The sequence below is a fragment of the Harpegnathos saltator genome, unplaced genomic scaffold (assembly GCF_003227715.2).
Source record: "Harpegnathos saltator strain DR-91 unplaced genomic scaffold, Hsal_v8.6 scaffold436, whole genome shotgun sequence".
Taxonomy (NCBI): Eukaryota; Metazoa; Arthropoda; class Insecta; order Hymenoptera; family Formicidae; genus Harpegnathos; species Harpegnathos saltator.
Window position 1 is genome coordinate 1,122,198 of NW_020230246.1, and position 24,990 is coordinate 1,147,187.

The window sequence follows — 24,990 nt, forward strand, 5'->3', positions numbered from 1 at the left end:
ATGACTTGCCCTGAGATGATTGTGCTTATTTATATATGTGAACAACCATTATTTTGGATAATTTTATTATTAAATTGATCCCTTTTTTTAATTAATTCGAATCCAAATCTCGGTTTTAGATTCGAATCTCTTCTTCTTATTTGAATGCATATCTGAATATTCAGATTATTCCAATAATGCAATTTTGAGTTTCCGAATCAGAACCAATTTCTAATATCTCGGGAGAGCTTTAGTCTGTCATTTAATATTATTGATCACTTTGCTATGTTATTATTATTTACACGCAACTAATTGGATTTCTTTTTTTTAGGTCCGGTGAACATCAGCACGAAAGGCAAATTGATCGCACCCGGTATCGTGGCGCCTGGCATCATATCGGTAACATCTACGGAGCTGTACTTTGAAGTGGACGAGGACGACCCAGAGTTCAAGAAAATCGACAGTGAGGTAAGCATTACTTGTATAATACTTGTTGATAGATGGAAAAGTATTCAGGGAAATACACAACAGACACTCACATTACACTCGACCTACATATATTTCGATATATAGAGTGTCTCATGTAAAATCACAGTCGCCGAAACGGTCGTATGGAATAAGTTAAACCGTAGGAAAGCCCTTTTCCAAACGCATTTTTCAAACAACTACGTAAAATTTCAAATTAATTGAAGTCAAGTTGAATTAGTAAAATTTTCTAATCTTCTTTAGCTAATAACTGGAAATCTTACGTTGTTTAAAAAATGGAAGAGGACTTCTACTACTTGCGCGATCTGCGCAATCACATAGAAAATGGCTGACTGCGCGATCGTTTCTTGATAGCGACTACCGGTATCGGATGACAGCGAAAGGCGAAGAAAAGATGCAAGCGACACGTAGACAATTGTTTGCTGTAGGATCCGATACTGATCGCAGCTAAGAGATGATCAGCCATTCTTATGCGATCGTGTCGTCTTGCGTATCGCGTTTTAACTTGCTTCTTTCGCTAATAACTCGAAATTTTACATGGTTGTTCGAAAAATGGGGTGTATGACTTTTTTACTCATTTTGACTCGTTCTATTCGCACATGAATTTTGTCATGTTAAGATGGACACCCTGTATGTATACACATACATATATGTCTTTTCAGTATATGTTTCTTCGTGAAGTATCGCGACCTGTTTATGTAATATTGGCAATTCACCGTTTTATCTCGTCTTCTTTTCGTTAAGACGGGGAATATATGTATTTAAAACAAGTTGTTACGTTCGCGGTATTATCTTTTTGAAATATAGTTACCGGGTTGTCTTGGCGATAAGGCTGTTTTCCTCTGAAAGTCGATGTCGTAACGCAAAGGATACATATATATACATATGTATATATATTATAATGCTTTATAAGGTGAATTGCACTGTCGAAGGCAACACCTTTAGAATGGTAAACCTTGCTTTCATAATGCGTTAATTGATATTATTTCGGCTAAAAAGTACGTTAGTTCCAAGTTAACTTCTTAGTTCCGTTAACACTACAAATACTTTCTGCCTTTCTGTTGAGATATAAAGAAAAACTTGTTTAATATTTGGACATTTGCAGCAAAATAGGAAAAGCCTGTATATCGTTGTATATCTCTAGGTTCTTCATTAACTCCTCAAGTACTATATTAATATATCAGAGCCGAAGTTTCGACTCGGAGTTTTCTATTGACTCTACTATTCTCCTTCGACTTTTTTGTCGTCTATTGATAGCGCGTCTTTATCAACACGCGCATTAACACCGTGCCTCCGTTTTAAAACCGTGCACGGTATATAATAGCGACGCCCAATATTTACATATTAAATATTTGACATAATATTTTACGCTGCTCTCTCTTTCTTCCTCTCTTAAACTGACAAACGCGAGAGCCTAAGGTAGCTGCTCATAACGAAGAGTATCAATCACTTCGACCGGCGTAGAATTTGAATAAGTGCGCGTCGTAAATGATGAGACGTGGCGAAAGCTTCCACGGCACCACCGGTGGAAGTAGATTCTGGCTAGAATTAGTTCGGACGTGTCCCTGTCTATCAGTGTCCATAAGGCACCCTACATTCAGTTTATACAATAAAAAAGAAAACGGAAAGAAGGAAGCCGCGACAAGGGAGTACGAGAGGAAATCGAGAAAGAGTGAGTGTGTGTGGGAAAAAGAGAGGGAAAAAGTGAGAGAGAGAGAGAGAGAGAGAGAGAGAGAGAGAGAGAGAGAGAAGGAGGGAGGGAGGGAGAGGGAGGGAGGGAGGAAAGGAGGAAAGGGGAGAGAGGGGAAGGGAGTGAGAGAGTGAAGGAGAGAAAGGCAAACTGGAAGAACTAGAAGGACGATTATCATATATCGGTCGTAGATCTCGCGTTTGTATAACTAGGGAATAAAACAAACAGAGAAGGGCCCCATGGGGTCGACCGATCTTCAGGGTCGGCAATTATGAGCCCCCCGCGGGGTCCGGTATCTGCCTACCCGCTCTTCCGTCTCTCTCCCTCGCTATCTTCCATCGCCTCGCGCGCCACGTACTAACCACACATCGATGGCATACATGAACAAACAGCTTTTCAGGAATGTACTGAAACCACCACACTTTCCCACCTAGCGGATAGACCGGGCGATCCCGGTAGAATCGCATGTCCGGCGCGGCGTACAAGCGAAATTCACGGAATTTGCATCTCGACGTCGATGATGGAAATGCATAATGTCACTCGGCCGGTCGTCGATCACACTTCAAGATTCTGTACATTTGCACAATAAACATGTTCGCGTGTTTGTCGACCACATGAACTCTGACCATGGGGTTAGATCGACGCCGCGGTGCATCGCGACGACTCTGTCTGTCGTGCTCTTCGAGTAGTTCTCTGTGAATTTCGCCAGCGAAATTTGGCCGACACGATCCTGTCACCGAAGTTCCTCGGGTCTTACCCGAGGATTTCACTGTGCGTCCACCTGTCGTTCCTGTTACAACTCGAGCGGCGAACATGCTGCCCTGTGAATAGGACGCATCAACTCATTCCGGGCTTCTCTTAATTGGAATCCTCCTTGAGAAGGAACGCGCTACGCGCGCACCTGGAAGTGAAGAGAGAAAGAAGAACGCGAAAGGGAGGGAGACGAAACGTACGGCGCGCGAGGGAGTGCGAGGCGAGGACGAGGCGGGGACGAAGATAGCGAAGAGAAGACCGGTCGTTCACGATCGAGACACGCTCATTAGTTGAGGATGTCCCGAGGGTAGGCGGGAGGCTTCGTCGAATTCGTAGGCGATGGATCACTCGATAGTCGAGCCGAGACTTAAGCGATCGTAATGCGCGGCCGCAGAAGAGGATGCACCCAGGAGTGGCCCCAGGGAGGGACTGCATATCGGACCGTATGCGCTGTTGCACCCTTTTGTGTACCTCCTCGCTGGCCTCCTCCTCCTCGCCGATCGCGCCGATTCCTCCCTTCCTTCCTTCGCCTTTATAATGGCCCAGGCAAACGTATTTATCGTGATTTATCGTTTACACGGGTCTCTCCTTTCTCTCCCGCCTCACCGTTGCCTTTTCCTTCTCCCCCTCTCTCCTTCCCCCCCCCCTCTCTCTCTCTCTCTCTCTCTCTCACTTTCCCTCTCCCACTCTTCCTCTCTCCATCTCTCTTTTCCTTCCGTCTACTCCCTCTTTTCTCTCTCACTCTTTCTCTTGCATTATCTTTCTTCGTTCTGCAGCGTCATATGTTAAAGATAGAGAATGCATACCGTACGATTACGTCGGGAATGAATTATCGATAGACCGCGAGAGGTATTAATATCTAAAACAAATATAATCACCGGCGTGGCGTCCCGCGCTTCCCGCGAATTGCTAATACTTTCCGTTTGAAATTCGACGGAGAAATCGCTCGTCCTCGGGTAATTGATTGCGGAATCGTACGAGCGAATTGATGATTATTCATGTTGCGCGCGTCTCGTACATATCATTTGGGCAAGATTTATGTCGTATAATTACTCGCGATGACGCGTATAATAATGACGTGCCGTCGTCGTCGCGAGCGTGTACACGCTGAAAATTGAGTCGCCACTTGGCTTAATCTCAGGGGCAGCGTAGCGCGGAGTGTCGTAAAGTAATAACTGATTTCCCGCGCCTCTTATTAGCATTCATCGTATAGAGGCTTCTCGACGTTTAGAGCCATAACACGCGTATTCCGCGTGTGAGAGGGGCATAAAAGTTAAGCCTCGTACTCCGCGCACAATGCGGCGGAAAAATGAAATTTATCGACGCCGCGCTCTTACTCGTTCGCAAACTCCTCGCGTTGTTACATGTTATTTACACGCGGCGGCTTACCCGACGGATAAATCGTCAAGCCGGCTCCTACATATTCTCGCGCAATCTTCCATGAACGTACTTGAGGGAAAACGGTTTGCCGCCATTTGCCGCAAACATAACAGACGACGAGAGAATTCGTCCGTCGCTTCGGCTTTGAGAGGGTAGGTCGTGCGGGACATTAAACTCCGCCGCCGCTACGTCGCGGCGAATCGCGCAGCTCTCATTTTTATGGAAACCTGCTCCGTGGCGCCTAAAGCTTCTTTCTCGTGCTATAGTTATCACAGACACACGCTGCGAATATCCCCATGGGATGTCCGTGCAGCGCGCGCGCGCGCGCGCAAGAGAGAGAGAGAGAGAGGAGACGGAGGCTGGAAGAGAGCGAGGGATATAGCAGCCGGACAGGTGGTCCATGCCGGTACATCGGTGCATGCTCATTCGCAAGGAAGATACCATTAACGAGGGATATATAGTGCCGCGAAAAATCCGAGACATCGGACCGTTTATCAAGGATCGCGAATAGAAACTTCTCTCTGCGGATCACGCGGCGCATCTCGCCGGAGATCTCCGCGGCTCGTATCTCGCAGATACCACGGCTGCATCTGCATGTGACTTATTTTCCACTCGTGCTTATTAATATCCGTTTCATCATACACATTCGTCTGGAACAATGCGCGAAGGAGAAAAAATGATCGGATACGGCCGATTGTCGCGCTCTTCGCCGGATATCGACGCGGGGAAAAATTCTCTATCTGGCGCGCGCGCGCGCGCTCGTGCGAAAGATTAAACAGGAATGACAGGAGGGCGGTGACCGAACACACGGCGATTTTAATACTATGCGTCCGCGGCCTTCTTTGGCAATGCATATGTATGATAATTGGCGTGATGTAGTACAAGTGACGTTATAATAATGCGACTGTAATTATTCTGCGGTTGGGTCGCGCGCGCGCGCGCGCGATACTCTCTGGCGGAACTGTCCACCTCGCTTTAACCACGGCCGTCGAACGCGACCGCGCGCGCGACCGTATCTTTCGCCATTAATTCCCGCGCGTTATCTTCGCATCTAGCGATCATGAACGCGTGCCAATAAATAACAAAGCCTGTCAGCTACTCCCGCGGCCGATTGCCGGCCTGCCGCTCGTTCCTTCGATAAAGAGACTCGCTTTTCCTCTTGCGCACTCGCACGCACGCACGCACGCCTCGCGCTCGCATGCGCTGAATTATACGCCGCGAATTTCGAAATGATAACTCTCGTCGAGCTTGATGTATACGCGTATAACTCTCGATCGGATCTAATGTCTTTTGCGCGGGTATACATCACCGTTGTCGTTATTGATAAAAACGACACGCTCGGGAGGCAATAATTACCTGCAACGGTTTCGATCTCCTTGCGGTCTTTTCTGCCAAAGACCCGGGGAAGGAGCGCGAGCGCGCGTATCGACGCCAGCGAATTTGCATATCCTGCATAATTTAATCGACCCGCGATTTCGATGAGACTCGACGTTGTGGTAGCCGGTGACTGGAGGGAAGAAGGGAGCAGCCTGTGCGAAAAGCATGCAGTTAGTTTAGTAAACATCCATCAATTCGTGGGCAGGGCAGCGTAAGGCTGAACCTGAGCAGAACCTGAAGAGCAGGCAGGCTGGAAGGAGCAGGCGGGTTCATTCTCAACAAGGCAGGGTAATCACTGCTATTAGTGCGGACATTACTCCGGTGGTCCGCCAATCTCCATAACAGTCCATCATATCGGTGCCCCAAGGTCTTTCAGTGATGTAGAAAATGAGTTTTCCTGCAAATTACGATCGAATTGTGTTTTATTCATCGTCGCAAATACGCGCAAAGGTACTCAACACTGCGTTGATAATCAGTATGCGTTCGAGACGTTGGTACGAATCGTGATCTGCGCATGTTCGATCGCATCCCCAGTAGAGATTGAACCTCGTGGGTTTCTAGTCGTGGGATAATAAATTTGTGTCAAACGTCATATCGTTTATAACCAGTGATGTAACATTCACTTCTTCCGGTGGCTAGGTATATGTTAAGTGATCTAAGCTTGTAAATAAGTTGGTTGAATAGAACGGTGGAATAGAAAAAATCACAATATGAAATGAAAAATCATAACGCGTCACTAGTCAGCAATGAAACACTCACTTTTGCTCTTTCTAGATATTTATGAAATAATATAATTCTCGATTTTGATTTGCTACTTAATTTCAAAGTGTTATATTAAGTATAAGTAGAAGATGTTTGGTATTTGATCGTATATAATCACGTAGTGAAAGAATTATAACTAGGACAATCATTTTTGTAGAAAGTGTTACTACAGTATTAGTGACAATATTTTTATATATATATTGCTATCTTTTCATTAGAAAGAAGATATTAATTGTTAGTAAGAAATTATAATTGTCGTTAGCAAGAAGATATAATTGGCGTCGAAAATAACTACATATAACTTTTATTGGAATTAATCATTTTCTCTTGCAATGTAATGGCAGAAAAGTATATAGAATAGCTAGGTATTATATAGGGTGTCCCATTTTAAATGCTCCAGGCAAATATCTCGAAAAATATGGAAGATATGGAAAAATATTTCAGACAAAAGTTGTATAGTTTTAAGGGGACATAAAACAACTATACCATATTGTTTACAGATGGCGGCACTTTCGAAATATTCACTGATCATTACTTTTCTTAAATGGAAACTCCAATTTTTATTATATCATCTTTTTTTATCGATTAATTTGAACAACTTTTGTCTGAAATATTTTTTTATTTGTCTAATATTTTTTGAAATATTTAAGGAAAACTTGGTAACTTTTTCAATATTTAAGTTACGATATCTCGCTAACTACATATATTGATCGGAAGAAAAAATAGTACTAGACCTTTTATTTTATTTGATCTCAAAAATATATTATTACAATAGTGCCTTAATTTTTGTTAACTTATCGATCTTTGGAAATTTCAAAATCATTAAATTAACAGAGTTAGAACGCTATTGTAACAATATATTCTTGAGATCAAATAGAGTAAAAAATCTAGTAGCACTATTTTCCGACAAATAGTTAGCGAGATAAGTTAAATATTGAAAAAGTTACAAAGTTTTCCTTAAATATCTCAAAGAACATTAGGCAAATAAAAAAATATTTCAGAGAAAAGTTGTTAAAATTAATTTGTAGAAAAAGATGGTATAATAAAAAATTGGCATTTTCATTTAAGAAAAGTAATGATCAGTGAATATCCCGAAAGTGACACCATTTGTAAACAAAATGATATAGTTATTTTATGTCTCTCTTGAAACCATACAACTTCTGTATAAAACATTTTTTTCTGAAATGTCTTGTTTTCGAGATATTTTACCAGTCCGGAACTTTTTGGATACTCTGTACATCTTAGAATAGACAAGACATCATCTATTCTATCATTTGATATATAACGTCTATTTGTATATATTGGTATGTAATATGTAATATCTATTTGATATATATGGCTAGGCTAAACAGCTAGATCACAAAACCACTTCAGTGAATAATTAGCCAGTAACAAGCTAGTATCGAATTTAATCTTTTTCAAGTTTTAGTTTTGTAAACTTTAAATTCAAGTTTATAGCTAGCTATTAACTTTAGACTCGGGCCGATTAGTTACTTTTTCGGATTCTTTTCCAAATCCACAATAAATACGATAAATATGCATACTCATATCGGCATAAATGCACCATGCACTTTTATAAATCACGGAAGTCGACGCGTGTCATCCTAATCGTGCCAACAACAAACGGACATCCGAAATCTCTCATACCGTAACGGATCATCTTTTCTCGCGATGCTAGTTTCTTCGGCGGTCGTTATAGGCGTGACGACCGATTATCCCTGAAAGGAGTGATGATGGATATCATAGGCAACTGTCTCGTGCTACATCAGCTCTGTCAGCGACTGCAGGTAGGCGGAAAGCTTGTGGGTGTATCCGTTCTGTGGATATGCAGAATGAAGTCGGTGTTGAAAGTTTGCTCGAAGGTGAATATGTGTGTGTGTATGCGTGTGTATGTGCAGAGAGAGAAAGGGAGAGAGAGAGAGAAAGGGGGGGAGAGAGAGAGAGAGAGAGAGAGAGAGAGAGAAAGAAAGAGAGAGAGAGTGGGTCTCTCTTTTTAATACTCGCTTTACCTGTTTGTAGCAATTTCTTGCAGCAAGTAACTATTTTCCACATCGTTCGTGGTAAGCATCGTATGTGCAATTCCCGAAAGCACATGCGTTTTCATTGCATATATAATTTGGTTAAAACTCCTGCTACACCTTTCTTGTCGTTTTAAATCACATATTAAAGCAAACTTTCGAGTAACTTGATTTAACCCTATTCTTCACGAATCTATACAACCCGAAAAGAAATTTAACTCTATGTAACTATTTTTATTTCTAATTGTTGGTACTTCATATTCCACGATTTTATTTCCGTGTATACTCCATCTGTATACTTCACAGGAAAAGTCCACGAAAATAAAGTCGTGAAATAAAGAGTACTAACAATTAAATATAAAAAATGCAAAATATGTAGAGCTAAAGTTCTTTTCGGGTCATATAGACCCGAACAGAACGTAAGGATTAAACATTCATTTAAAAACGATTTAAGTTTACGCGATTTAAAGTAAGAAATGTACAGACATCTTCAATGAGAACATACGTTTAGAGATATATATTTAAGATAGATATTTAGAGACATATATTTAAGATGGATTTAAACTGCAAACACAATACAAACTTTCCTCCAAATTGCCTTCGTTTCTTTTCGCCCATGCGTCTATGTGCAGGATGTGTATCGAGGATGTGTATCAAGGAACGATGTTGCCGCAGTGTCGGACATTGATTAAGAACGACACAGTTTAGGCAGCCACGTTATGACCAAGCGTGAAGAGTTAATTGCTGGCTTCGGCGGCGTCGATTCAACACAATGGAGTAATATACCACGTTAGGGTTTCTTCCTTGAGGAAGACACGCGCGAACGTCACATTTAAACGTTTCTCGAATGCGCTCGATCGAAACGCAATCAGTTGGCGGCGGTGGCCAACCGATCCTAGCCACATCTTTGCCATTCTGTTCAGCCGTGAGCACCTCCGTTGCCCCATTGATACGAACCTGAAGGAGAGCTAGTCGCTGGCAATATAGGCGGGGCAAGGCTGGATCCGATTCAGAGTGTGACGGATGGCGCCCACCTGTGGATTCATTCACTAATCTGCTCGCTAAGCAAACAGCCCGAACACACCCCGTCATTATCGCTGACGGCGTAAGTAGCGCCCGATCTCGTCCTTACCCGATATTTATTATGCCCTCTCGGTCCTCCCCCGGGTCTCCCTATGCCTCATCCTCTCGTCCTTCCTCTCTTCGCCTTCTGCACAGTCTCTATAACAGGCATCGAACGTCGGGCCCATTTTCGCGTCACCCTTTCGCCACATTGATTTTCGGGTTCTTTCGGGTGCACGTTGCTCCGCAATCATCGACGGCGCCCGGCACATCGGTGGCCACGTGTGCCATCTGGATACGTGTCCGGAATGGAATTTCGGGGCTGCGAATAGCTTTCGATCCTGCGTAAATTCGTGCGTGCCCATGCATGCGCGTATGTCGCGGATGAATGTGAAGGTGCATATCTTCGCAGGCTGTTATATACTAACTAGACTGCTGACTCTGGACGGTGGAGCTTAGGCGCCACTTCATTTTGATTGACAAATCATTTGGAGTGTGTACTATGCAACGTGTGTACTATCTGTATTTATATGTCACGTGTTCATTAGGACTAATCAGAAAAATGGTACACTATGTTTCGTTTTATTAAGACCGCAAATTTTTTCTCGTATCTTTTTATACTATGATTTCTTATTTTACGTATCTTGTGTAAGCAATAAGTAGACAAGCGAGTTACACGTGACGAGTAGGCGGTCGCTAGGAAGTTGACACGTTAACTCGGTTGACAGCAGATTAAAATTCTAAAACACGTTCGTTTCATTTGCTTAGGTAGTCAGACTAAATTATATTGGCCAAACGATAAATAATAAATAAATTGGTTTCGCTTATTTGTCGAATAAAAACACTGAAAGATTTTAGAAAAATCTCGAGCCTCGATACGTATCGCCAATTGTACGGCACAACACGAATACGGAAATCGACGATGCTATTTATGAATCACGTATTACGTGGCGCGAAAACTCGCATATGTTCGCTTTCATTTACATATTTTATATGTTTATGGTTACAATTTTGATATAACTCACGGACAGCTGTTGTTTATAATTAATAATGATACTTTCAAATTTTTAAGTATGTTATAAATGCGGTAAATATACATAAAACCTCACCGATTTTTTTTATTTTGAAATATGTCGTAGAAGGTGAAATTCTGTGTAAGTTTTTATAATGCAATTATGCGAGAGTCGCTTGTAGTTTCTGAGATATTTGACTTTAAAATATTATGCATTGTCAAAAGTTTTGTATTTTTAAAATATTTTTAAAATCGCATAACATGAAGTTAAATACCTTGAGAAACTACAAGTGATCCCCCATAAAATTGTATTATAAAAAGTTTTTCAGAATTTTATTCTCCTATTTAACATATCTCAAAATAAAAAATAAAAATTAGTGACGTGTTACTTTTTATGCATTTTTACCATAAATTTTAATATTAACTTTATCAGTAAATGATATAATTGGTTGATATAAGTACTCGGTATAATTCATATGCGCGTGTATGAGTAAACTCCAAATAATATGACGTCCTACACGTTCGCTTAGGATACGTTATACGGAAATTCAACAGTCTAGTTAGTATGTACAAAGTGTTCGAAAAAAAGAGTTAAAAACTTTAAGGGTATTTAAGATAGTACTCACAAAATAGAGGAAAAGAGTCCCAAAAACCATGGATCGGAAAATGAATATTGTCGGAGTTATGAACAATTATTTATTCTAATTAAAACAAGTGACCTATTCGCTTCGGATGCTTATAAAATTTATAGAAGATTTTCCAACACTGTATTATGTTATAACTATAATTTATATCAATATACTGTACTATGAAAACTTTGTGATAGCTTTCTGCAACTGTTCATTATTCACAAGGATATGCGACTAACAATTGCTTTTTGAAGTGTGTGTATAAATGGGAAGAAAATAGATGTTTATTTCCATCACGAGCAAAAACGAAGAGACTTTGTTTTAGAGATTTCTTTAAAGCATAGTACTTTTTTCACCGATGAATGAAACGGACAAATTACATCGGAAAATATAAAAGCACCAGAAGCGAATAAATCACTTGCTTTAATTAAAATAAATAATTGTTGTAATCAGTTTGATAATATTAATTTTTTGACCCTTGTTTATTAGGATTTTTTTCTTTCATTTTATGAGTACTACTTGTTCTTAAAATCCTAAACCCTTTGTTTTAAACAACCGATATAACCGTTTCTCTCTCTCTCTCTCTCTCTCTCTCCCTCTGTCTCTCTCTGGACGCGCGCGTGTGTGTATATGTGTGTATTGATCATTTCGCGATAGACGTACTTCCACCCGCGTCTTCAATTTTGCTTTCAATCTCCGTACTAAGGTAAGGAGTTGGACTCAGTATCTTAGAAATAATTACCCGTAAAAGCGGCGGATAGTAAATAGCGTAACGTCAGCGATCGTAATTCTTCCGTGGGAATGAAATAAATCGTAATTAACGGATCGCCGGTGGTCTCGAGTTCTACGACACAGGAAACATGTCCTCTCTAATACCACGCCATTATAAATTCTAACGAACGTTGTGCGCGCGCGGCAAGAAGAAAACGCAAGCTTTTTAGCCGCATGCGCGCGAGCAAGCGCAAGCGCGAACCCTGCGTACTGTGTGTACGCGACGGTAAACCGGATGGTGGCTAAACTTGATCGGATAATTTTCCCGTCGCGCGACGACGGTATCTAATTATTTTTGTCTCCTATTACCGGGTATCGCGCGTCGGTAGGTAAACCCATCATCGCGGTGGATATCGGCGCGTCGTCTCGTCACTGTAACGATCGGGAAGCGATGAGCGGAGACGGAGGCGCAGGTGCTCGGCATGCGGTGGATGCGCCGTGCAAACCTGCAAACGAGCCGCGAGATAAGGGAAAATCCACCCGAGGCCATGCCTTTCCCGCCTTTTCAGCCATTAATCACCGCTCCTGCGCTCTCGCTCGCTCGCGCGCGCGCGAGCTAGCAAGCGCGGACGCGCACAGCGGGGGCCCCGAGGCGTATTTTCAAGCATTGCAAAACGCGAGAGGCCGCGACACTACGACGAATCGATTAATATTAATGAAACTACTGCGCGACAACGCAACGAACTCGCAAATCGCCAGACGATAAGCAACGGCGCGAGCCCGTATTTCGCATAATGCCGATGCCAGGTGATCGCCGGTGTAACATCGCGCGCTAAACGCGCCCGGCGCGTGCGCACGCTCTCGTTCGAAAGCGGTGCGTATGCGTGAAAAGTTGCACGGAGGGTGAAAGAGACGGAATTATCTTCGGATAGTGGTCGTATCGATTGCGCTTCGTCGACCGTGACGACGATGTCGTGCTGTTTCTAGATCGGTTCGGTAAGTTTTTGTAGAGAGTCAGAAAGGGAGGGGGAGAGAGAGAGAAAGAGAGAGAGAGAGAGAGAGAGAGAGAGAGAGAGAGAGGGAGAGGGTCGAAGGAGAAAGACGCGATAAATGCTTTCCGCCGGATTCCGCGTGCATCGCGCGCGGCGCATTCAAGCGTGGAGCATACTCAACTCAGAATACAAATTCGCGTTGCTGTACACGTTATTGAGATGCTCTTTCGACCGTTTAGCCGGGTGTACTCGGCTGATAAGCGCGCGCGAGGAGATATGCATACCTGAAATAATCTTAAATTGGTTATCACCGTCTTTCGATTGAACCAGGACGTAGACGGAGAGAACGTGGCGTGGAAATGGTATCGCGTATCCGGTTTGGAAGTGCCGCTCGATGGAGCGTGTAATTTGTCGATCGTCAAGGCGGATTTTATTTCTCAATTATGCAAAAATAAAGTCGGACTGTCAGCGTGCGAGAAGGGGATTCGTAATGCGCGGCGGGATAGTTCGTTGATCGCCATCTACTTCTGTCGTCTTGTCGTCTCGAGGCTAATCGTCGGAACACAAAGATGTCTTTCGTTAACATTCCCTGATTTATCATAACGAGCGAGGCGACGAAGGTTCGGAGGTCCTGGACTCTCTCTCTCTCTCTCTCTCTCTCTCTCTCTCTCTCTCTCTCTCTCTCTCTCACTCTCTCTCTCTCTCACTCTCTCTCTCTCGATGTCATCCCGTAGGAGCTGATGAAAATTAATGATCGCGGTCTCGCGCTCGTGTGGCCGTCGAAAATCCGAAAATAAGAGTAAACAATTAGAGGCTCGCGCGCCGAGATCGTTGCTTTCTGAGCGATTTTTATTATCCCATTAATCATGTTCGAGCTGATGACGTTGAGAATGGGCGCGTCAGCTGTCCCGCACGATTTTCATTCACAGTGCGTGCGTGCGTGCGTGCGTGCGTGAGTGCGTGCCTGCTTGTCGATTTGTATGCGGGAGAATGTTGCAAAAAGAAGGAGAAACGGGGAACGCGCTAGTTATATCGGCGAGCGAGATGGGACGAATGGATAGGCAGGAAACGGGAATGTTACTGACCTGATCAGGCGAGCTGGTAGTTAACACTGTACGCATCCCATAATTTAGCGATTATTTTGACAAGGGTATGATCTTCTGACAGGTTGTTGGCCTTATGGCTACGCTCTGAAATATAGCTATTTAAATGGGCACTTAGGGCTTTTGTAACAAAATACGTACTTTCGAGTGAGTCGCCGTATCGCGATGTGTGACGTGGGCACATGATTCAATTCTTCTTCAGATTCTTGTCCTCCAATTCTTGTCTACTTCCGTGCGCTAACAACGTTATGTGTAAATGCGAAACATGCGGGCGCACGTTGGCGAGATCGATTAAACCGTAAAATGCGACGCACCGTGTAAATTTTGACGAATGACCGATTAATAATATGTAATTACCGATAAATCGTGCGAGAACGTGCGTGAAGTAACTTATGAACTATCGCATGCGTTTTGCAAGCTCCGTGTAGATAATGACACGGTTGATCGTGGTCGCGTGACTGGAGGCAACGAGTGAGAAAGCGGCCAGTGAAACGCAAACTATTACTATAAGCGCGATTCGTAATTTCGTAAATATACAGACGAATACGTAGGTACATAAGTAGAGAGGGAGAAAGAGAGGGGGGGTGAGGAGAGAGGGGGAGAGGGGGAAGAGAGAGGGAGGGAGAGGGAGGGAAGAGGGGAAGGAAAGAGAATCTCTCGAAACATCCCCACACACTCTCGCCCGGTAACGTTACTCCACCGCCGGTCGGTATATAAAGTATATGTAAAATAATCAATTCGTTCCTATTAATTTTCACGCTGCATTAGTTCGTATTATACGACAAGGCGAGCGTGAAAGAGAGACACGCGCTCACGATTCGCATCGATGCTCGAAGAACGGCGTGACTCGCGCGAATGTGCTGCACACCTGGCCTCCGATTAATTCTCGTTAGACCAGATTATCCGTGACCGACTGTGCCTGGTGTATCGTTACAAAACGATGAATTAATATTTGATAGGCGTAAATCACACCGATTGTGGACGCGACAGGGTAGAAACGACGAACGAGCGCTTCTCACAAAGAAGCAGTCGGCCAGTTGACCATACATGCGGCATGAAGTATATCCGTTTCGATGTTATGAGACTCGTACTGAAGTCGTTTAGTGCAGAACGGTGCAAACGCAACGGTGGAGAGGTTTTATTGGGGCCTTGCGGAGTCGCCGTTTCAACAAGAGGCGGCCTTTCGGATCCTACGGCAACGATTATCCGGTTGTTAGCTGGTCACACGAATCGATGGGACGGGGTGCTGTTCTTTGACCTTGCTTTCGGCACGCTGTCATGCAACCTGCGAAATCAGTTTTCTTCGGCCATGAGTCAATTCGCCACAATCGATGTCCTTACTATTCGTTATGAATACGGAGTGTTTCGTTGCGCGATAATAGCGCGTGTTAGAATTATATATTGTACAGTGTGTCCCATTTTAAATGTCCCAGGCAGATATCTCGGAAAATATGGAAGATACGGAAAAATTCAGACAAAAGTTGCATGGTTTCGAGACGGACATAAAATAACTATGTCAATTTGTTTACAGATGGCAGCACTTTTGAGATATTCCCTGATCATTACTCCTCTTAAATGGAACCCCGAATATTTTATTATATCATCTTTTTCTACCAATTATTTTGAACAACTTTTGTCTGAAACACTTTATTATTTGCCTAATATTTTTTGAGATATTTAAGGAAGACTTGGTAATTTTTTTATACTTTTTAACTTACAATATCTATTTGTCAGAAAAAAAGTGGTACCAGACTTTTTTACTCTACATAGTCTCAAGAATATATTGTTAGAATAATGGTCTTAACTTTTGTTAACTTATTAACTTTTGGAAATTTCTAAATCATCAAATTAACAAAAGTCAGGGCGCTATTATAACAATGTATTCTTGAGATCAAGTAGAGTAAAAAAGTCTAGTGCCACTTTTTCTTCCGACAAATAGTTAGCGAGATAAGTTAAATATTGAAAAAGTTACCAAGTTCTTCTTAAATATCTCAAAAAATATTAGACAAAAAAAATGTTTCAGGCAAAAGTTATTAAAATTAATTGGTAGAAAAGAATGATATAATAAAAAATTGGAATTTCCATTTAACCCCTTGACTGTGGATGACGTGTATAGCCGCATGAAAAAGTCGTGCCACCAGTATGGATGACGTGTATACACGCATCGAAGAAAAAAAATAGTAAACTATTGTTTTTTGCACACAGGTGGGTATCTATATGTTTTTGGAGTCGCTGAATCCGAATTTGATATCAAAATTTCGAAATTCAAAATAGCGGATTCAATATAGCGAGTCAAAATTATAAAAATAATCGGATTTTTATGAAAGTGGGCATCTATATGTTTTTGGGGTCGCTGAATCCGAATTTGATATCAAAATTTCGAAATTCAAAATGGCGGATCCAACATGGCGAGTAAAAATTATAAAAATCATGAAACTCTAATTTTCAAAATTTAAATCCGCCATTTTTAATTTAAAAATTTTGATATCAAATTTGGATTCAGCGATCCCAAAAACATATAAATACCGACTTTCATTAAAATCTGATTGTTTTCACAATTTTGACACACCATGGTCGATCCGCCATTTTGAATTTTGAAATTTTGATATCAGATTCGGATTCAGCGACCCCAAAAACATATAGATACCCACTTTCATAAATATCCGATTATTTTCATAATTTTGACCCACCATATTGAATCCGCCATTTTGAATTTCGGAATTTTAATGTCAAATTTAGATTCAGCGACCCCAAAAACTCTTATTATAAAAATATCATAAAAAAAATTCGACATTTTTTCCAATACAAAAATGGCACGACTAGTACATTTCTGTCTCCACAGTCAAGGGGTTAAGAAAAGTAATGATCAGTGAATATCTCGAAGGTGGTGCCATCTGTACACTGTAAGAAATGTGTTAAATTTAATATATTTTATGTGTCTCAAATCATCATCCATTCTCATATATGTGTTAATTTAACATACAGCAAATATGTTAAAATGTAACACGCATAATATGTAAAAAATTAACACAAAGATTTAACATTTGAATGCCGTCAAGAATTACAGTTTGTGTTAAATTAACATACAATGCATGTTACTTCAACATTTGGGAAAAGTAATGATCTGTGATTTAATGAAATGAAAATGTTAGATTGACAAAATTTATGTGTTAAAAATCCAATCTTTATATAATATAACATATAATAACTGTTATAATGAGGAAAGTAATACATTTTAGGTGTTGACTTTAAAATATAAAATATGTCAGAGGAAGAATTCATGCATTTACATAAGTTGTGTTATAAATTGTATTACATATATAAATTGTGTTATTTTAACAGTGGAAATATTATTTTAATACTTGAAAATAGTTAATCTTAATTTAACACAAGAAAGTCTAAGTAACACAACAACAATATGTTAAATTAACACACGACTACGTAAAAAATTTAACACAAAACTTTCTACACATAAAAAATTTTAACAAAAGTACAAAACGTTTTTAACTGCGTAAACAAACTATAGTTGTTTCATGTCATCCTTGAAACCATGGTTGAAACTTTTGTCTGAAACATTTTTTCGTATCTTCCATATTTTTCGAGATATTTGCTGGGACATTTAAAATGGGACACCCTGTATATACTCCATTAGCCTTGTTTCCTTTCTCCTATTTGTTTAATTTATTTTTTCGACCACAGATTTTTATATTAAAGTCAAACAATTACTGTCAAATATCCGAATACCTAACTAGCCGGAAGTTGGAGATCGATTTCGATTTGGAAAATCAAAATTATTCCATTCGGATCAAAGTTTAAACTATAATAAAAGATTTGGCTTCAAAATTGAGATCTGAATGTCGAGAACCAGATTTCAGATTTAAATTTGAACTTGACCAAATTCAGGTTTAAACTTGAATTTGAATTATATAAAAGGAATAGATAATAGAAAAAGAATGGATTAATTTAATAACAAAATTATCTGAAATAATTGTTATTCAAATATATAAATAAACGTAATTATCTCAGATTATGCTTATTTATATATTAAACTGTTAAATTGCAGTTAAAAAATAAAAAATATCTATTTAAAAAAATATCTATTTGATTGTCAAATTTCGAGAAGCATTTATAAGTTGCTGCAAATGTATCTGTTAGGCTGATTCTAATACAAATTTACATCAGATAGAAAATTACTTTGTAAAAGTTCCTAATTACAGTTACAGTTTCATTACTGAAAAAGTGACTAGTTATACGAGGGTGGTCCGATAAGTACTTAGCCTACAAAAGAAAAACGAAAATTTTGGAAAAGTGGTGATTTATTTCTCAACATAGTCTCCTTTTAGCTCGATACACTTGACCCAGCGATGCTCCAACTTCTTTAACCCGTCTGAAAAATACGTTTTCTCGAGGTCTTCAAAGTAGGCCTCCGTGGCGGCGATGACCTCCTCATTCGACTCAAATTTCTGCTCGGCGAGTGACTTTTTCAAGTTTGGAAACAAAAAGAAGTCGCACGGGACCAAATCTGGAGAATACGGTGGATGGGGCAGCAGTTCGTAGCCCAATTCGACCAATTTGATCGTGGCGAGGGCGGAGGTGTGAGCCGGTGCGTTGTCATGGTGGAAGAGCACTTTTTTCTTCGCCAAATGGGGCCGTTTTTTCTGCAATTCGGCGTCGAATCGGCCCAATAATTCGGCATAGTACAGCCCTGTGACCGTTTTGCCCTTCTCCAGGTAGTCGATGTAGATCACACCTTGTGAATCCCAGAAAACGGTGGCCATCACCTTTCCGGCCGATAGGACAGTCTTCGCCTTCTTCGGAGCACGTTCGCCGGGTGAAGTCCACTGTTTCGACTGTTCCTTGGTCTCTGGTGTGTACCAGTGGATCCATGTTTCGTCGACGGTCACGAAACGACGCAGAAACTCCTTCGGATTGCGCTTAAACAGCGTCAAACACTGCTCTGAAGTGGTCTCACGGTTGCGCTTGTTGTCCGGAGTGAGCAAACGCGGCACCCATCGCGCCGACAGCTTTCTCATGCCCAAAATTTCATGCAGGATATGACCCACGCGGTCTTTTGAGATGCCTACTGTCTCAGCTATCTCGCGCACCTTCAATCGGCGGTCTGCCAATACGAGATCGTGGATTTTTGTCATGTTATCCTCCGTGGTAGCCGTTTTCGGGGCACCTGGGCGTGGCTCATCAAAAACCGATGTGCGATCACGTTGAAACTCGTTAAACCAATTTTTGACGGTCGCCATCGAAGGAGAAGAGTCACCGTACACAGCATCCAAGCGCTCTTTGATTTCGCTGCGCGATTTCCCTTCCAAAAACAAGAATCGAATCACCGACCAATATTGCTCTTTTTCCATTTTTCTAAAATCCGCGGACACGCCCGCTTCCACACGCGGTCAAAACAAAACTACGAGTCCGATTCGGCTGAAATTTTGACAGTAGCCGTCTACGAGAATGTACTACACGATAGTAAATTTCTCTTGCGATAGTGACGCCATCGGGCGGTAAGGCTAAGTACTTATCGGACCGCCCTCGTAGGTTATAAGTTACCTATTCTGAAAAATAACTTGTTACAGTTATAATTATACAAAAAGTAACGAACAGTTTTCGGTTACATTTTTACAATAATTATTACTTTTAATTTATTGCAAATTTATTTAATTTATTTAATTTATTTAATTTATAAATCTCGCAATAAGTATTACTATTTTATATACAAAAATCTTACATTTCAAGTTTTACTAATTTATTATATATTTAATTATGTGCTATATTATTTGATACTCAATAAATGACAATTTCTCTCTCTCTCTCTCTCCCCCTCCCCTCTCCCCCTCTCTCTATCTCCCCCTTCTCCCCCTCCCCCCTTTCCCTCCCTCTCTCCCTCTCCCTCCCTCCATCCCCCCTCTCTCTCTCTCTCGTCATATAAAAGAATTCATACATGTTCCCTCTAACTTCTGTGTATAAATTTATTATAAATATATACATTATAAGACAATATATAATATTATAATAAAGTATAATGTTTTAATATTCAAATATATTCTTATAACTGTATAAATAATTGTATAAATAATTATATAAATGTATTTTTTACTTTTATAATTACATTGATATAATTAATATCATAATAAAATATAAAAAATGTTTTAATATTTTAATAAAATTTATTTTTTAACAAAATTAAATTAAATTATTGATAAAACTGATTTCCTTATAATATTAATAATATATATAATAATAATATTAACTACATTTACTTCATTTCGCAATAGTTATCGAGATATCATAGAGGAGATGAAACTTTGAGGGGCAGTTTCACCCCTTAAACCTGAACTATTGCCGATAAAATATATATGGGTCTTTTATCTTTGGCTGCTCTACAAATATGTCAAGTTTCGTCAAAAACGGAGACACACTTCGCGGATGTTGCTTGTACGTGTAACTTTGTTACAAGTAACAAGTTACTTCCTAATCCTGGTGTATTATTTGTATGTGTTTATTGTTATTCTAATCCGGATGATAGTGTATTATGTTTTGTTTAATTAATAACTATAAATACTTATCTTTTATATTTTTGCTTTCTTCTTTTATATATCTCGGATGTTTCTTGTCCATTTACGCGTATACTTTCCAATGTTTAATTAATTATACAATATTATATGTTATATAGTTTATATTTTATATAATCATATAATAATAATATTTAATTATGCATTATAAATTCTGATATTGACTTTTGCTTTATTATAATATTATACTTTATTATAATATTATATCTTGTAATATACAATACATTTATAATAAATTTATCAGTATTTAGAGGAAACGTGTATAATTTAATTTTTTTATCTTACAAGAGAGAGAGGGAAAGAGAGGGGGGGAGAGAGAGAGAGTAAGTTTTATAATACATGTGGGCAAACTTCAAATAATATGGCGTCTTACACTTCCTTCACTCAGGAAACTCTAGTCACTCTAATTAGTGTGTAGAAGTCTATAATCTACAGACGAGCGATTTGATGAAACAACATACTATATTTGAGCCCCGCATTTTACGCTTTATTCATATCGTGCTACCGCGCACGATGCGCGTATGACGGCAGACCGCGTTTTACGTTAGTACGCATATTCGGTGGATCCGGCAAACCGGGTTGCGGCATCTTTATTCATGCGCATCGGGCCGCGTCGTTACAATGTTTGTTTTTAATGGTATTTGAAGGAGCGGTGTGTCTCGTAATACCACATTGTAAGCGGACGCATCCGTGAATACACAAATATCTTCGGCGAGAGTAGAGGTGCGTGCGTGCGTGCGTGCGTGCGTGCGTGCGTGCGTGCGCGAAGAAGAAGGCCGGTCTGCCCGCGGCTGGAGGCGCGACGTACGTTGAGTTATGGCGCAGGTTAATTATACAAAACATTCAATTATATCTCCCCCCGAACCCACACGAACTCGACGCCGTCTGCACGAACGCACACCGACGCGCCTATCCTAAAACGCTATCCTGACCGGGGTGAGACAACGTTATAGGTCGCAAAAATCGAATCGACCGCGACCGGTGTCGGATCTTGATTCTTCGACGCTGCCCCTCCACTACATCCGGCGCCTATTGGCCGAGCATCACGCAGCGTACCGCGATCTAAACGATCTAAACGTACCTCCCAAGCAGCAAGTGCAACTCACCCTCCTTTGCCACGGTAAAGCCAAGACGGAATGATCGTACCGGGTCGAAAAACACACAGACGGAGACGTCCAGCGTTTGCGTCTGCCAATCTGAAGGATCGATCTCGTCAAGATCGGCGGATTCTGTCGCGATCGGGACGCCGCGGCGGATTCTGTCGCCGCAGTTGCATGCGCGCGACGGGTTTATCGATTGATCCGGTCCCGAAGAGTGCCATTTATCATGACCGCGAGATCTTTGGGATACCTTAAAACAAAAGCCACGGAGAAGAGCGGGATGTCTTCCAACGTCTTGGCGAGGTGGCGGAGACGTTGCCGGGCCCAATGGCGTGGGGCCCCCACGACGAGCTGGGGGCTTCGGCAGTGCCGTGCGGCGAGAGGGGGCTCATAACGCAGAGATTTTACGCACCGGCGCCGGCGCCCCCCGCGGTCTCAGACGCCGCGATCATAATGCCGAAGCCAAACGCACGGCGAGCGGAGGGACGGAGCATCTGTCCCGGGCTATCACTGACGTCCTCTTCCGCCCTCCCCCGCGCGTAAGATCCACCCTTTCCTTCGACGTTTAAAAAATGCTTCTATTGGTACGTTTGTTACGTAACGATCGAGCCGCGGGATCATCCTCCCATTGCGACAACATCGATCGATGTCAGGTCTGGTTTATTTCGTTTTGTCGTACCAGATAAACTCGTTTGCTATTTTAATCCTTTGGATACTATGCGCCATTACTATGGTGGCTTGTCGTTAAACGGTTGTTTTGGACGAGATGTCACTATAGCGGTTCTTTCCTAAAACTTGCGTTCTTGAAGCTCAGTGGCTGGCTTGTCGTTACCAAACAGTAGTTTGTTCACTTTTTTTGCCGTAGTAAATATAGATTTTTGTAACTCGTTAGTTGTTACGGAATACTAGTGGTAGATACAATAAATTATACAGCGTAAAGTAACAAACATCAATCGCGTTGCTATTATTCATTACATTGTAGCGGCAAAACTATGTGTAAGATGAATGTGTCAATTATCGACAATTGCATCCTATCTTCCTTAATAAATCAGCTAATACAAGTCCGTATTTATAACGCGTATTCTTATTCTAAATTTCATACAGGGTGTCCCAATTTAAATATTATATCCTAGGCAAATATTTCGAAAAATATGGAAGATACGGAAAAATGTTTCGGACAAAAATTGTATGGTTTCAAGGAGGACATAAAATAACTATATCAGTTTGTTTACAAATGATGCTGCTTTCAAGATATTCACTGATCATTATTTTTCGTAAATGGAAATTCCAATTTTTTATTACATTATCTTTTTTTACCAATTAATTTTAACAACTGTTGTCTCAAACATTTTTTATGTGTCCAATATTTTTTGAGATATTTAAGGAAACTTGGTAATTTCGTCAATATTTAACTTGGGATATCTCGCTAACTGTTTGTTGAGATAAAAAAATGGTACTAGACTTTTTTATTCTATTTGATCTCAAGAATATATTGTTACAATAGTGCCCTCACTTTTATTAACTTATCAATTGCTGGAAATTTCAAAATCATCAAATTAACAAAAGTCAGGACCCTTGAAACCATACAACTTTTTTCTGAAACATTTTTCCATATCTTCTATATTTTTCGAGATATTTGTTTGGGGCATTTAAAATGGGACACTCTATATATTGTCGATTATAACAAATTTCGAATAAGATTAAATGGTAGATGCTCTGGAATATTATAACTGCAAGCGTAATGTTAATACTAACGGCGATAGTTGCTCACCGACGTCTTAGAAGTTGATAGTTGATATCGGATATCTATTTGTTAGATCTGTGTGCATAAAGTTATGCTTTAACTTTTTCAAAATTAAACAGTGAATGAAGAACGAAACCTAAGTTGTTATATCATTAAATGTGATACAAATAATTTCAGTCATTTTTAGGAAAATATATATAAATGAAAATCTTTCCATAAATTAGAAAAATATAATACAATTGAAATCCCAAATGTTCCAGCTTTTTAATAAAACGAACCGTATGCGCTTAAAACACATATTAGAAATTTATTCATATATTTTTGCAATGTAGTTATTTGGTCACTAGTTAGGACATTCAACTTACAGGCGGTAAAGTTCTGTATCCAAATCAACGTACGTGATTAAAAGGTTAAAAATACACTCGATAATACTCCTTCGTATCTCCGTTTTAATATTTACATTAATAAACAACGTGAGATTCCGACGATATGTCATCTCTCGATAACTCTTGTAGCACGAGGCGAAATGTGCTGTCTCGTGAATGATTGCTGATGAATGCGTCTATTATTCTCGCTCTCGAGAGAGCGTTCTGTATCGATCGCAGCGTGATCGATGTCATATATCTATCGATCGTGCATATAACGGTTTGGAGGAATCATGTTCAAGAATGATCGTAGCCGATCATTAATTACATGGATTATTAATGACATGCGTGAGTAGTATCATTGCACGAATCGCGACTGGTTTTCTTCTGGCTGTACAGTTGATTTATTCCCCGACCTTGAACTCCTGTATCGTGGTAGACCGCGAAGAAACGCAAAGAAGCATAAGTTTGGTCGTTGTTGCCGTGACTACTGGATTCGAGAACTCGCTATGAAACTTAATGACAGGAGAGTTGAGAGCCGCCATACCGCTGCCGTCGTCTGCGCGCATCGTTGTGGATTTAATAAACGACGTAAGGACGTTTCCGCGAACGGTGAATCTCTCCCGGGTACAGTCGCGGTCGTCGGCTTGGTCAATGTGGACTGGCGTTAACGGGGACCTCGTCGCACTCGGCATTGCATCGTCGAATATTTATAAACCCCCATGGAATGTGATACGCGTGACTTCCTTGGCGCGACGACGGAAAATTATGTGCGCAACTTTATCCCGGGAAAAATGATGATATATGCGCACTGTGCGTCATTACGTTGAATTTACAGCGAGGCACCATTTAATCCCGCTATCGAGATATATATCTTCGTCGCAACATGCGAAACGCAAAACCGAGTAAATTGCGTTCGCTCGCTCGCTGCTTGCGACCGATCGAAGATGGTATTAACTCCGCAAACGAGAACTCGTAGAAAATCTCGCGACCGCGCCGACACAACGCCGTGCCCCGTGCAAATTACCGCGATTCCCGATGGACAATTACCTCGCGCGTCATATTCGCTGCACGTGCAAATATATCCACATGACGTGGCTCGCGCGCGCGCGCGCGCGCGACGGCAAACGAGCCCAGAGATAAGAATATCGTCCTGGGCGCGCGCGCTCCGAGAGACTACGGGATCCTTTTTGTACAATCGAACCTCGCCGTACCTTAAAGCATGTTTTCCGCACTCGGAGCGGTG

General features: G+C 41.0%; 1 protein-coding gene across 8 annotated transcripts in view; it reads left to right on the top strand.

The window, feature by feature from the left end:
* The window catches only part of rg (A kinase anchor protein rugose), a 774,193-nt gene that overhangs the window by 665,646 nt on the left and 83,557 nt on the right, over nucleotides 1-24,990 (top strand). For all 8 annotated transcript variants that reach the window (XM_025301660.1, XM_025301661.1, XM_025301665.1 and 5 more), the window contains one exon: nucleotides 311-447. In XM_025301660.1, the coding sequence (XP_025157445.1) occupies nucleotides 311-447 (137 nt within the window). The remainder of the gene's footprint in view (nucleotides 1-310; nucleotides 448-24,990) is intronic.